At 44.6% G+C, this 13348-nt stretch overlaps 1 protein-coding gene across 2 annotated transcripts in view; it reads left to right on the forward strand.

Moving 5' to 3' along the window:
• Positions 1-13268, forward strand: part of LOC118388645 (extended synaptotagmin-1-like) — a 38260-nt gene extending 24992 nt beyond the window's left edge. Inside the window, exons 29-52 of one of the 2 annotated variants that reach the window (XM_035777915.2) lie at positions 2702-2784; positions 2969-3017; positions 3154-3243; positions 3392-3487; positions 3678-3749; positions 3833-3919; positions 5928-6074; positions 6339-6469; positions 7276-7411; positions 7597-7703; positions 7836-7977; positions 8158-8334; positions 8660-8742; positions 9089-9137; positions 9334-9423; positions 9658-9753; positions 9984-10055; positions 10137-10223; positions 10391-10537; positions 10622-10758; positions 11033-11164; positions 11273-11375; positions 11627-11676; positions 11876-13268. In XM_035777915.2, coding sequence (XP_035633808.1) covers positions 2702-2784; positions 2969-3017; positions 3154-3243; positions 3392-3487; positions 3678-3749; positions 3833-3919; positions 5928-6074; positions 6339-6469; positions 7276-7411; positions 7597-7703; positions 7836-7977; positions 8158-8334; positions 8660-8742; positions 9089-9137; positions 9334-9423; positions 9658-9753; positions 9984-10055; positions 10137-10223; positions 10391-10537; positions 10622-10758; positions 11033-11164; positions 11273-11375; positions 11627-11676; positions 11876-11903 — 2391 coding nt within the window. In that variant the 3' untranslated portion in view covers positions 11904-13268. The remainder of the gene's footprint in view (positions 1-2701; positions 2785-2968; positions 3018-3153; positions 3244-3391; positions 3488-3677; positions 3750-3832; positions 3920-5927; positions 6075-6338; positions 6470-7275; positions 7412-7596; positions 7704-7835; positions 7978-8157; positions 8335-8659; positions 8743-9088; positions 9138-9333; positions 9424-9657; positions 9754-9983; positions 10056-10136; positions 10224-10390; positions 10538-10621; positions 10759-11032; positions 11165-11272; positions 11376-11626; positions 11677-11875) is intronic. The other variant, XM_052526956.1, reaches the window with a different exon arrangement.
• The last annotated feature ends 80 nt before the right edge of the window (positions 13269-13348 follow it).

The following is a 13348-nucleotide window of genomic DNA, read 5'->3' on the forward strand; positions in this document are numbered from 1 at the left end:
TTCTTTGCTCGTTGACGAGTTATTAGCCCAGTTGAGTATTAGCCCAGTTGAGTTATTAGCCCAGTTGAGTTATTAGCCCAGTTATAGAGAAGTATAGGTCAGCCATGGGGAGTTACTGCTTCCTACAAGCAACACAATCTAACACTCAATTCATGCAAAAATATACACAATAAGTATTTCAGCAGATTTCGTGATATGTACAAAAAGTATTTCAGCAGATTTGGTGTGTTCTCTGAACAGAAAAGATATTTGCTTCAAGTAACTCCTAAGCAACCTGTATAGCTGTCACGACCGTCGTATGAATAATTAGACCAAGGCGCGGCGTGAGTAGAGTTCCACATTTTAATGATAGTGAAACTTCCAAAACAACAAAGATAAAACGATCGTGAAATACGTAGCGCACATAGGCACTCATAATTGGGAACCATACACACACCAACATAGAAATATAATACCTAGAAACCCCCCTAGTCACGACCTGAACTAAAACACCATGGAGAACCCGAGGGCTCTCTATGGTCAGGGTGTGCCAGTACCCCCCCAAAGGGGTGCGGACTCTGACCGCAAAACCTGAAACTAGATGGGGAGGGTTAAGGTGGGCAACTAGCGTCGGTGGCGGCTCCGGTGCGTGACGTAGCACCCGCTCAGACAGTGGCTCGTCGCTGGAGGCTCTGGGCCGTGGACCGTCGATGGTGGCTCCGGACCGTGAACCGTCGCTGGAAGATCCGGACCGTGAACCGTCGCTGGGAGCTCCGGACCGTGAACCGTCGCTGGAAGCTCCGGGGTGTGAAACGTCGCTGGGAGCTCCGGACCGTGAACCGTCGCTGGAAGCTCCAGACCGTGAACCGTCGCTGGAAGCTCCGGACCGTGAACCGTCGCTGGAAGCTCCGGACCGTGAACCGTCGCTGGAAGCTCCGGACCGTGAACCGTCGCTGGAAGCTCCGGGCCGTGAACCGTCATTGGGAGCTCCGGACCGTGAACCGTCGCTGGGAGCTCCGGGGCGTGAAACGTCGCTGGGAGCTCCGGGGCGTGAAACGTCGCTGGGAGCTCCGGGGCGTGAAACGTCGATGGGAGCTCCGGACCGTGAAACGTCGCTGGAAGCTCCGGACCGTGAATTGTCGCTGGAAGCTCCGGACCGTGAACCGTCGCTGGAAGCTCCGGACCGTGAACCGTCGCTGGAAGCTCCGGACCGTGAACCGTCGCTAGAGGTTCTGGGCTGTAGATCGTCGCTAGAGACTCCGGACTGTAAACACGCACTGGTGGACGAGTGCGGGGAGCCGGCAGAGGACGTACCGGGCTGGGGAGGCGCACTGGAGGCCTGGTGCGTGGAGCCGGCACAGGTTGCACAGGACTGATGACACGCTCTTCAGGGCAAGTGTGGGGAGCAAGCATAGGACGTACCGGGCTGGGGAGACGCACTGGAGGCTTGGTGCGTGGAGCCGGCACAGGTTGCACCGGACTGATGACACGCTCTTCAGGGCGAGTGGGAGGAGCCGGCATAGGACTGGGAAGGCGCACTGGAGGCCTGGTGTGTGGAGCCGGCACAGGTTTCACCGGACTGATGACACACTCCTCAGGGCGAGTGCAGGGAGCCGGTACAGGACGTACCGGGCTGGGAAGGCGCACTGGAGGCCTGGAGCTGGCACAGGTTGCACCGGGCTGCGGAGGCGCTCTGGAGGCCTGGTCCGTGGAGCCAGCACAGGTTGTACCGGACTGATAACACACTCCTCAAAATGCCTGCGCTGCAGCATACTCCTCGCCAACATCTCTCCGATATCCCTCCTCAAACTGCTCCATCGACTCCCAGACGGTCTCAGGCTCTCTCCTTGGCCGACCACCCCTTGTGCCCCCCCCCAAAAAAAACTTTGGGGTTGCCCTTGGGCTGTTTGTGGCCGCGGACCCCGGCGTCGTTGCTGTCCTCCTTTATTCCTCGGCGACTCGCATCCACCTAGTATCTCTTCCCATGACCAACTCTCTTTTACCTCTTGGGCACGCTGCTTGGTCCTGTAGTGGTGGGATATTCTGTCACGACCGTCGTATGAATAATTTGACCAAGGCGCAGCGTGAGTAGAGTTTCACATTTTAATGATAGTGAAACTTCCAAAACAACACAGATATAACGATTGTGAAATACGTAGCGCACATAGGCACTCATACAAAACAATATCCCACATCGCAGGTGGGAAAAAGGACACACTAAGTATGATCCCCAATTAGAGGTAACGATCATCAGCTGCCTCCAATTGGGAACCATACACACCACACCAACATAGAAATACAATACCTAGAAACCCCCCGAGTCACGACCTGACCTAAAACACCACGGAGAACCCCAAGGGCTCTCTAAGGTCAGGTGTGACAATAGCGACTATAGAATTGACCCCAGCTCTGGCCAAGTGTAACAAACATTGTATTCTGACTGTAGTCAACCTTGTTTTCGTCTTTAGCTCTCTGCAGCACGGTCTCTTCTTTCTCTATCTAATTGTGGTCTTTGTCTGTGTAAACTGTTCTCTATAACTCCATTTCATGAAATATATTCCTCTCTGATGAGTGAAAATAGTGCTTACTTTGTACACTTTGTACACTTTACTGTAAAAATATTAGTATAAAGTATTTTACATTTTGTCTACCACTGTCTGTTGTGCTCTATATGTGTGATTCCTCCCTATGGTTTTAACATCATTGTGATGTTTGTCCCCAGACTGTGATGACACCACAGGCAGGTCAGGAGGTCCAGGTAGAGCTGTATGATAAAGACATGGACAAGGATGACTTCCTGGGCAGGTGAGAAACTGCTTTTGTGTCCCAAATGGCACTCTATTCCCTATAGAGTACATTACTTTTGACCAGAGGCCATAGCCGATGTCCTGTAATGTTTTGTTACCCTGTTGTTTGAAGCATCCTTTATAGTTCCCTGTAAGTGTTTAGTTTTACTTTGGACTACAATGATGCTCCATTTTCTGTACAGGTGTAACATCAGTATGAGAGACATCATACACTCCCAGTATACAGACCAGGTAAGGTTTACATGTCTCCCTCTTCTCTTGTACTAAATCATGTCTGTACTCTCTTACATTGGAACACTCAACTTCATATTGCATTACTTTTAGTTTCAGAACACTCTATCTTATGTGTGATTTGTGTCTGTTCCAGTGGTACACTCTGAATGATGTGAAGTCAGGTCGTGTTCACCTGGTACTGGAGTGGGTACCTACAGTATCAGAACCAGACAGACTGGATCAGGTCAGTTCTATTTCTCTCCTCTCTGTCTCTACAAATTTAGCTTTTTTTCCCCCTTCTTCTTTTGCCCTATCTCTCATTCTATTACTAGTTTTGAACCTTTTAACCACCTGGTTTGATGTGATTTAACTCTAACCTCCTCATGTTCCAGGTGCTGCAGCTGCAGTCTCTCCAGTCCTACCAGAACAAGGCTGTTCCCTCTAGTGCTTTGCTCTTCGTCTACATGGATAGAGCCCACTCACTGCCTGTGAGTCACCTCAGACACTGAGCCACTTTGAATTTATGAACCCTGGCATTGGTTTGTTGTCATTGGGTCTGTTGTCTTTTACAGCTGTAATATGGGTTAAGCACAGATGTTTCTTTTTTATTTTGTCTCGTGTCTCACAATACTTTTTTGTTATGACTGTTGTATTGTTTGATCTCTATGGTTTTTGTAGTTTAAGAAGAGTGGGAAGGAGCCAAAGGCTGGAGCTGAGCTAGTTCTGGGGAAGACAACCTACAGAACCAAGGTGAGATACAGTAGATGTAGAGCTGAGATGTTTGACTTGTAACAGGATCTGCCTTGAATGTGAACTTATTTGTCTCTCTGAAGGTGTGCGATCGCACCAATTCCCCCCAGTGGGATGAGGCTTTCTACTTCCTGGTTCGTGACCCCAGAGAGGAGATACTCATTGTGAAGGTGAGAGTTCAGTCTGCTTCAGGATGGAGTTGCTAAACATGGATAATGTTTAATCTAAACATAATATCACTCACTAGGGGTGTAACGGTACAAATATTCGTACCGAACCGTTCGCTAAAGGGACCTTAGTTCGGTCTGCATTGTGAACCCGAAGGAATAAATAAATACAAATATATTGGCAAAATAAAAACACTAAGCCTATATACTTTGCGTTGTAGGCCTATGCCTCTTGAGTACATCTGAGCTGATAAAACATTTCAGGCTATTCCGTTAAAATAACTAGAGCTTATGTACACGTTGTAATCAAAATTAAAATCTTAACGGCCGCATTTCAAATTGTCCTTTTGTGAAGCGCAGCCGGGAACTAGTTCTGTATGATGGCGAGTGGTGGGATCGATTAACCAGAATTGGAGGATTCCTCCATCATTTAAATCTCCAGGTTGGGAACATTTTGGATTCTCAGTAGATTACAACGACGATGGACAGAGTGTTGTGGATAAAAAATTAACAGTATGTCGCCACGCTCAACGAGAATAGCTTATGCAGCTGCCAACAATTCAAATATGTTGACACATTTACGCTGACATCGCCCGAGTATACCGGAGCCCGAGCAAAGTGGAAAGGCAAAGACACAACAACACAACATTGTCTCCCCTCTGCATTCAAGCAGCCCTTGGCAGCTGATTCTGACCTGGCCAAAGAAATTACAAGAGCGATAGGTAGGCTATATTTATATATATTTTTTACAGTATTTGGTTTATAGCACCCTGTAGTGAGGTGCGTACTGGCGGAAGAGAAGTCAGGCGCAGGAGAGCGAAAACGGATTTACAACGGTTTCGTTTAATATCCATAAACCACATCAACAGAACAATACAATAAATGGGTCAAACAAAACCCGGTAAACACCAGCATACCGTTGCACAAGCACTACAAGAAAACAATTACCCACAAGGACATGGGGGGGAACAGAGGGTTGAATACACAACATGTAATTGATGGAATTGGAACCAGGTGTGATGGAAGACAAGACAAAACCAATGGAAAATGAAAAGTGGATCAGCGATGGCTAGAAGGTCGGTGACTTTGACCGCCGAACGCCGCCCGAACAAGGAGAGGGACCAACTTCGGCGGAAGTCGTGACACACCCCTTCTCTGTGGTTGAGAATAGGGAGTTTCAGCACCTCATGAAAGTGCTCGAGCCACGTTACGAACTTCCCTCTTGCACCCATTTCAGCAAACAGGTAGTACCCGCTCTATATAAGCAAGCCAAAGCCGAAGTTTTCAATGAATTGGCCAATGCACCCTGTGTTGCGCTTACTTCACAGTGACAGCCTATCATATTACACCAGAGTGGGAGATGTACTGTGCTACAGACACGCCCCCTTTACGAGAGTCGCATGTGCGCATCTGGTACTAAAGGAGGCAGTGTCTTGGTGCGTTCGTAACCAAGTAGGAAGTGGAATTTTACCACATACGACTGGGAAAAATCCTCTTGAATGGCCCTCCAACTTCTAATTTAGTGGGAAACTCATCTATAGTTCTGAGCACCCACTTGTCCCACATGGTGACCTCTGATGGTACCTACTAAGGAAATGCCTCTATATATCAGCATTTTCGGGAGTTAAATGCAACAACAAAACATTATTCATAAAAAGCCACTGTGTTTTTTTTACTTTATAATTTGTTTTCAAGCCTAATAGCTGTACTCTTAGTTTATAGTTGACGTAGCTTGTTGGCAGTTAGCCAATTGTTCAAATTACATGAATGCGTCCAACTGGTAAATTTCCATCTCCTATAATGCCCAACATAACAATCCTGTCACAACAGTCAATCCTGGGAGCATTGGGAATGGCATTTAATTGCCCCGCTGTACAGAAACCAAACCGAACCATAACCCACTGTAAACAGCTTGCACAGTCACTGATAAATGCAATTCATCCATACAAATCTCCCATTCTACCTTTTTCTCTTTTCCTTTCTAATTCACTCTGTATTTATCTTTCTCTAGCTCTCCAGTGCTTGGGATCAGGCGATAGGTTCTCTGGTGGTACCAATCAGAGAACTGCTGTCAAAACCAGATCTGGTCCTGGATCAGTGGCTGAGTCTGGATGGAGCCTCACCTGACAGTCAGATTCTACTGAGGGCTGAACTCAAGGTGAGACACGCACACTCATACTCGCACTCACAAACATCAACTATCAATGTGAGAAACAAAATGTGCCATATAGTACACAAAGTGCATTTATGTCATTTAGCAGACGCTCTTATCCAGAGCGACTTACACTAGTGAGTGCATATATTTTTGGTCCCCATGGGAATTAAACCCATAACCCTGGGACATGTTATGTACTTTTCCTGCACCTAGCAGTCTAATCTTAAAGCTATTGGTAAGTAATTAGCTGCATGTTTTCGTTCACAGATCCTGAACTCAAAGATGACTGAGGGTGTTGGGCTACCACAAGGTCCAGAAACTACTCTTGGGAGATACAGTGAGGAGCAAGTTACTGCGACCAATGAGGAGAAACAACACAATGAGGTGCCATCTGAGGAGTGAGTTTTGTCTTGGCTCCTCCCAGTATTCAAATTGTTGAATTGTAATTATAAGTTGATTGCAAATGCAAATGTGTGCAGTGTAGGGTTTTCACGTGGCAAGGGACAAAACATGAAGCGGACAACATTTCCTGAAGAAAACAGTCCTAATGTTGGAAACAAGCAGCCTCATGTTTGTAACATACCGGGTGTAGTGGGTGAGAAGTCAGGCGCAGGAAGCAGAGAGTTCAGGGTAGTGCTATATTTAATGCACAAAACGGCGAACATGAGCCAACCCCACGAAACACAGGGCGCACCACAAAACAAATGCCCCAAACACGGGGACTTAAACAGTCCAGCAAAACCCACGAAATGGGAAACACGTAACCCATAGACGTGCACACAAGTTACACAAAACAATCCCGCACAAAGAGCAGGCGGGCCTACTGGTAAATAAAGCCCGACTAATCAGCCTAAAACACAAACTGGTGAAACCAATAAACAGAAAGGGGAAAAGGGATCAGTTGCAGCTAGTAGGCCGGTGACGACGACCGCCGAGCGCCACCCGAACAGGAAGGAGAGCCACCTTCGGTAGGAGTCGTGACAATGTTGTCCCCCAGAATGACATGTTTTTTTATTGCACACAATATATTACATACAGCAGGTTTTTTAAACGACCAAAGAGTTGAATCTGCTTTGTGTTTTCCTTTTTGCCACGGAAAATCAGGTATCATATGTTTGTGATACTGGTACCGTGACAACCCTAATAAAGTTTATGTAAATTATAAAACTCTTCAACATGTGTGTCTCTTTGTGTGTATTCTCAGGTCTGTTGCAGTCTCCAGCCAACCCGCTGTCTCAGAACCTGAAGAAGAAGAGGTCTTTGAGGCTGCCAAAGAAGACCCCAGCCCTCCTGAGACACTCCCCACACACACCAGCCCTGATCCCAACTTTGATACTGAGGTGAGATCCTGGATGTGGATGTCTGTATATGGGTTTCAAGATGCATTCTGTGGATGTGTTTTTATTGAAACCAAGAGTTTATGTATTAACAAGATAGATTCTGTTTGATTTTGATATGAATTACATGACCGACTACAACTTTATAGCTGCAGGTGAAAGTATTGACGTGTGTTTTTGACCGACAGATAGAGGAGCCAGAAGACAGTGAGGTGGAGGAACCTATCACCATCACCCAACAGTCAGTCACAGCAGACACTGAGGAGCAAGAACCCTGGCAGAGGCCAACAGCAGGGTGAGCTCCATTCAACAACGCATGCAGAGAGCTTTTCATGTACTCTGACTCTGCATAGACAATCTTCAGTGTGGTGAAGCAACTATAAACATGCTGTGTGTGTGTGTTGTGTTCCTGTGTGTGTATACTCAGGTCTGGTATAGAAGACATTGCCAGAGCTACAGTGTTTAGCCTTCCCTCTGTGTCTGTACCTGAGAAAGCTGAGGCCATGCCTGATGTCGTCCTTGAAACCCGCCCTCCTCACACAACACCTAACCCCAGCTTTGGCACAGAGGTGGGTGCTTCACTGAAGGGACAACACAAATATATTGCTTAGACCAATAGTTTGAACCAAAATGTAAAGGATTAAACCAAAAATGTATCAAAAAGACTATAATATTTCATATTTTGAGAATACTAGGATGCCTTCAAAACGTGCTTGAGTGTCACTGGGGTTATGTTGTTTGTCCTGTAGGGGGTGATGAGAATCCACCTATTGGAGGCCAAGGATCTGGTTGCCATGGATAAACTGATGGGGGGCCTGAAGAAGGGCAAGAGTGACCCCTACGTCAAGATCAACATCGGAGGGGTCAAGTTTAAGAGTCATGTGATCAAGGAGAACCTCAACCCTATCTGGAACGAGATGTATGAGGTATGGAGGGAGTTGGAGTTTTTAGGAAAGCTCATCTCTCTAGGACAGGGTGTTAGACATTGTGCACATTTAAATGAGCAGTCAAATGTATTGTGCGGTGCCTTAAAAAGTAAAAGCTATACATTTTAGAGTTTAGAGTAGAGATCGTTTGTATGAGCTGCAGTGTCTCCACTCGTGGATCATTATGAAGGGTTTTGTCGTAAAAATGTATCTGAGACCACTAGAAGTTTGTGACCTTTGTACATTTTCTTCCTTATTATCATGTAATAGTATTATTTGTGTTTAGTTTTGTTGTTATTGATTTTCCCTGATGTGTGTTTCCCAGACTGTGCTGACCCCCCAGGCTAGAGAGGAGATCCAGGTAGAGCTGTATGATAAAGACATGGACTCTGATGACTTCCTGGGCAGGTGTGTTCTAACTGGACAACTATACACTATTTAATCAGTAACCTGTTATTGATATTCAAGGGATATGTCTCAAATGGCACCCTATTCCCTTTATAGTCCACTACTTTTGACCAGAGCCCTATGAGCCCTGGTCAAAAATAGTGCACCAAGTGAGGAAACAGAGTGCTATTTGGGATGCACACAAGATAAGAGGTACTGTCTTTATAAACTTTGGCCTTATGGTAGACGGCTTTGCAAAGTTTTCTACTTGTCTACTATTACGTATCAAACAGATCTATATAAAAAAAGTCACAAGAATCTAATGCCAAAAAGTTGCCAAAACTTTTTTTTTTTTTTGTGTGTGCAGGTTCATGATCAGGCTGAGTGATGTCATCAGGTCCCAGTACACAGACCAGGTGAGTCAAGAGTCTTTATACAGGAAGTCAGGACAGAGTTTGGAATTGATTTAATTCCTCTGTCCTGTGGCCCTTTTATCACTTGTAAGTTTTGATTGTGAGGTTATTACTGTTGTCACAGTCTAGCTTTACATTCTACCTCTACTGATTGTGCTAGATTTGTACACAGTCTAAAGCGTATATTTCTGTGTTCCAGTGGTACACTCTGAATGAAGTGAAGTCAGGTCGTGTACATCTGGTACTGGAGTGGGTACCTACAGTATCACAACCAGACAGACTGGATCAGGTCAGTCCAACTCCTTTCTCAGTTTCTTCTGTCTCTCTCATCTCCTATCTCTTTCACTATGATTTCAGTTCAGCAATCTCTTTCCTCCCCGTCCTGTCAGTCACTCCAAGAAAGTTTTTCTATTTGCAGAAAGCAGTTGATTCACATTCCATAACTCCTGCTATGTGGCATAACAGAGCACAGCATTAGTATCACGAGATGTCTCAATGTAACTCTTTCCTCCCCAACCTCCAGGTGCTGCAGCTGCAGTCTCTCCAGTCCTACCAGAACAAGGCTGTTCCCTCTACTGCTCTCCTCTTTGTCTATATGGACAGAGCCCACTCACTGCCTGTGAGTCACCTTTGACCTTTTACCTCTGATGGGATTCTGTTGTCATGATCTTGATGGCCTACTGTCATCTGATGTTTGTGATAAACTGTGATGCTTCACTTGGTTATTTTCTCTTGTGTTGTTTCATTGCTGATACATTATCTCACCATAATAGTCTTACATTATCCATTTTTTTCCCTTATCAGTTATGTCACTAATTGACCTAGAGTGATCTTTATCTGTGTTTCTAGTTAAAGAAGAGTGGGAAGGAGCCAAAGGCTGGAGCTGAGCTAGTTCTGGGGAAGACAACCTACAGAACCAAGGTGAGACTCAGCTTACAGTATCACGCTTGTAATTTGTCTTAGATTGACCAACTAACGTCTCTTTTCCCTATCTCTCTTAAGGTGTGTGATCGCACCCACTCCCCCCAGTGGGACGAGGCTTTCTACTTCCTGGTTCGTGACCCCAAAGAAGAGATGCTCATAGTGAAGGTGGGTGGTTGTTTGAGTGTCATTGCAAGCACTTTGCTTTCTCTTGCGTTACTCATTTACAACAATATACAATTTCTTTATTGTCCATTAATGTGGACATTTTGTTCAGGTCAGCAGCAGGTCAGTCACTTAAGGGTGTCTCCGTCTCTCTCTATCTCTACATGTAGCTCTCCAGTGCTTGGGATCAGGCGATGGGTTCTCTGGTGGTACCAATCAGAGAGCTGCTGTCAGAACCAGATCTGGTCCTGGATCAGTGGCTGCATCTAGATGGGGCCTCACCTGACAGTCAGATTCTACTGAGGGCTGAGCTTAAGGTAAAACACACACACGCACACACACTTCTGTATCCTCTATTGTTACTGTTGAAATTATTACTTACAAGGTGTATCTTTTAACAGATTCTGGACTCTAAAATGGTGGAGCTGATAGGTCAAGGGACACTGCCGTGCGCTGCAGGAAACTGTGGGCAGGTGAAGCTGTCTCTTTCCTATGCCTCAAAGGAGAAGAAACTCACCATTGCAGTCCATGCCTGCAGGTCTGCATCTGAGTGTCTGCATCAACTCAACTCTTTTCATATAGCAAGAGCACAGAGTTTGTCATTGTCAGGTCACATGATGGTCTGCAAACACTACTGCCCCCTACATATAGCCTAGCTTTGATCTCACTGCTAAAGAAAGGGTCCATTCATGTAATGATATCCCTATTTTCAACAAATTCCTCATACTGTACCTCTTTCTCTTACTTTACCATTTGACCACACTGGTTTTTAAGGCCATGGATCATGTTACATGTTGTGTGTTTCTGTATAGGGATCTCCAGTCCTCCAGTAAGGATGGCCTAGACACCTACATCTCCCTCATGCTGCTGCCAGACAAAACCAAGGCCACCAAGAAGAAGACAAGCGTCAAGAAGAGAGACCTGAACCCAGAATATAACGAGAGGTGTGAGGTGTTATGTGTGTGTGTCTCATTGCCAACTGAGTCATTTGAACCTATCTGTGTTAAATGGCGGCAGAGTGTAAAAGTATTGTCCCTGCCCCCTCTGTGTAGGTTTGAATTTGATCTGTCTGTGGAGGAGGCCAGGCGCAGGCATCTGAGTGTGTCGGTGAAGAACAGCTCAGCGTCCTTCAGGAGCAGCGATAACATTGGACAGGTCAGCCTGGGCTTGGGTTACAGCATCTTCTTTTATGGCTATATTTTACTCATCATACTAAACTGTATCAGCTGGGTAGCTTTGGAGTAAACATGGTGTCTGAACATTGTTTTGTTTTTTTCTCACCTGGTGCAAATGATGACTCATGCTTCTGTTCCACCCATGCAATATCATGTTAGTATTATGCAAATGGATCTTGTTTTGAATGCTGTGTATAGTAATATTTGTTCTTATCAAACTTCTTCTTTCAGGTGCACATAGAGCTGGCTCAGATTGACCTGGCCTCTGGTGTCACAGAATGGTGAGTAGTAGCCATAAAACAGGTAGCAATTAACGAATTGATTGATTGCGCTAACGAAGGTGGTTGACTGACAATTTAGCCACAATACACTGACCTTGACGCTGTTATTATGTGTGTGTCTTCTCGTTGGAGTGGTAGCCATACAAAATGATGGGTTAATTGATTAAACCACTTTTACTTTACTTTAACCCTCCCACAGGTTTGACTTGAAAGAGGAGGCTGAATAGTGGATCTGTTTGCAGCTGCCATACCTGTTATACCACAGGTTTAAAGTGAACCTGTACAGCCTAACTCACGCTGATGCCTTCCCCCACCTACCTTTACCGCTGCTGCAGCCTGCTCTGTCCTTTCACCTCTCGTCACTTGTCTGCCTGTTAATGTCTATCTCTATATATTCACATATCAATATTATCACTAAAGACAGGGCAACTCAATACGTCAGACAATCTGGATTGGACCAGAAAGTCAGTATTGGACAGTTTAATCTGAAGTTTATACCTATTATTAATAGTTATGATGTAATAGTTATGAAGGTCAAAATGTGTATATACTTACGGATGTTACACACTTAAAGAAGGTTAAGGGTTATACCTGCATACTTTTAAGAACTGATGAGGGTTATACCTGCATATGAAAGTTACTTTTTAAATGTATATTACCAACTTGTTAGGGTTATTTGAAGATCGTTTGAAGGTTGTGTACCTTGAAGGTTAATGTACTGATGAATGATAGTTATATGCATTTATCTTGCCAGTGAGGAAGGAGTTCATGTTATCAAGGTAAAGAAACTCTTTCCTTAAACAGGAAGTGAATAGGGACCAGCAAAAGGCGTTGTCAGGATACAGTATCAGTTCGGTATTTGATAATACCAAAGTAACAAACATGATTTGGAAGATATATCAGGGAATTCCATAATATATTATGGGATGTTATTTGTTGTGGGTTGTTAAGCATGTTAATATTAATAGAAGGATAATGAGGAATATGTAAGATTGAAAGTACAGTATTATGGGCTTAGGTACAGTATGGGTCCTTGCATATTCAGTGTCATGTAGTCAGATAGACAATACACCTTAACCCACACGCCTTTACTCAGTGTCTAGTCAGGAACCTCCCTTACTAAAAGAGCATTGCTTTTATGTTACCTTACTTTTCCTTATGTTATTAAACAGAGACTACCACTATAGTATATAACAATGATATATACAGTACTGTCATCCATATATTATCCATGTGAAATGCACCCAATAGCCAAAGTCACTCTGAAAATACACATCACAGATACTGACCAGTGGGGTTCAAATGTGTTAAATGGAGTGTTAACAGTTATTCCTTTCAAACTATTTATCTGCCATTTCATTGTCATAGTGTTTGTTATGCTCCATTCCATTTTGTTACATATCTTTTTGTTTAAACTTTTAAAACATTTTACTTGCCCTTGTGTTACTATACTGCTTTGATGTGTTTTACATTTGTGTATTTTTGTTTTATTGCAGCAGATTTTTTAACGCATTACAGTTGTGCATATATTGTCCCTTAACTTTGCCAAAATGAAAATTCCTTTGAAAAAATAAAGATGGTAATACAATCAGTGTGCATCGTGGCAGTCAAACACTTTTTGCACCTTACGAGATCAATCTCCTGTGGTACAGAAACTAGTCCTCAAGCCCTA

Source organism: Oncorhynchus keta, chromosome 10 (genome assembly GCF_023373465.1).
Source record: "Oncorhynchus keta strain PuntledgeMale-10-30-2019 chromosome 10, Oket_V2, whole genome shotgun sequence".
In the NCBI taxonomy this organism is placed as follows: domain Eukaryota; kingdom Metazoa; phylum Chordata; class Actinopteri; order Salmoniformes; family Salmonidae; genus Oncorhynchus; species Oncorhynchus keta.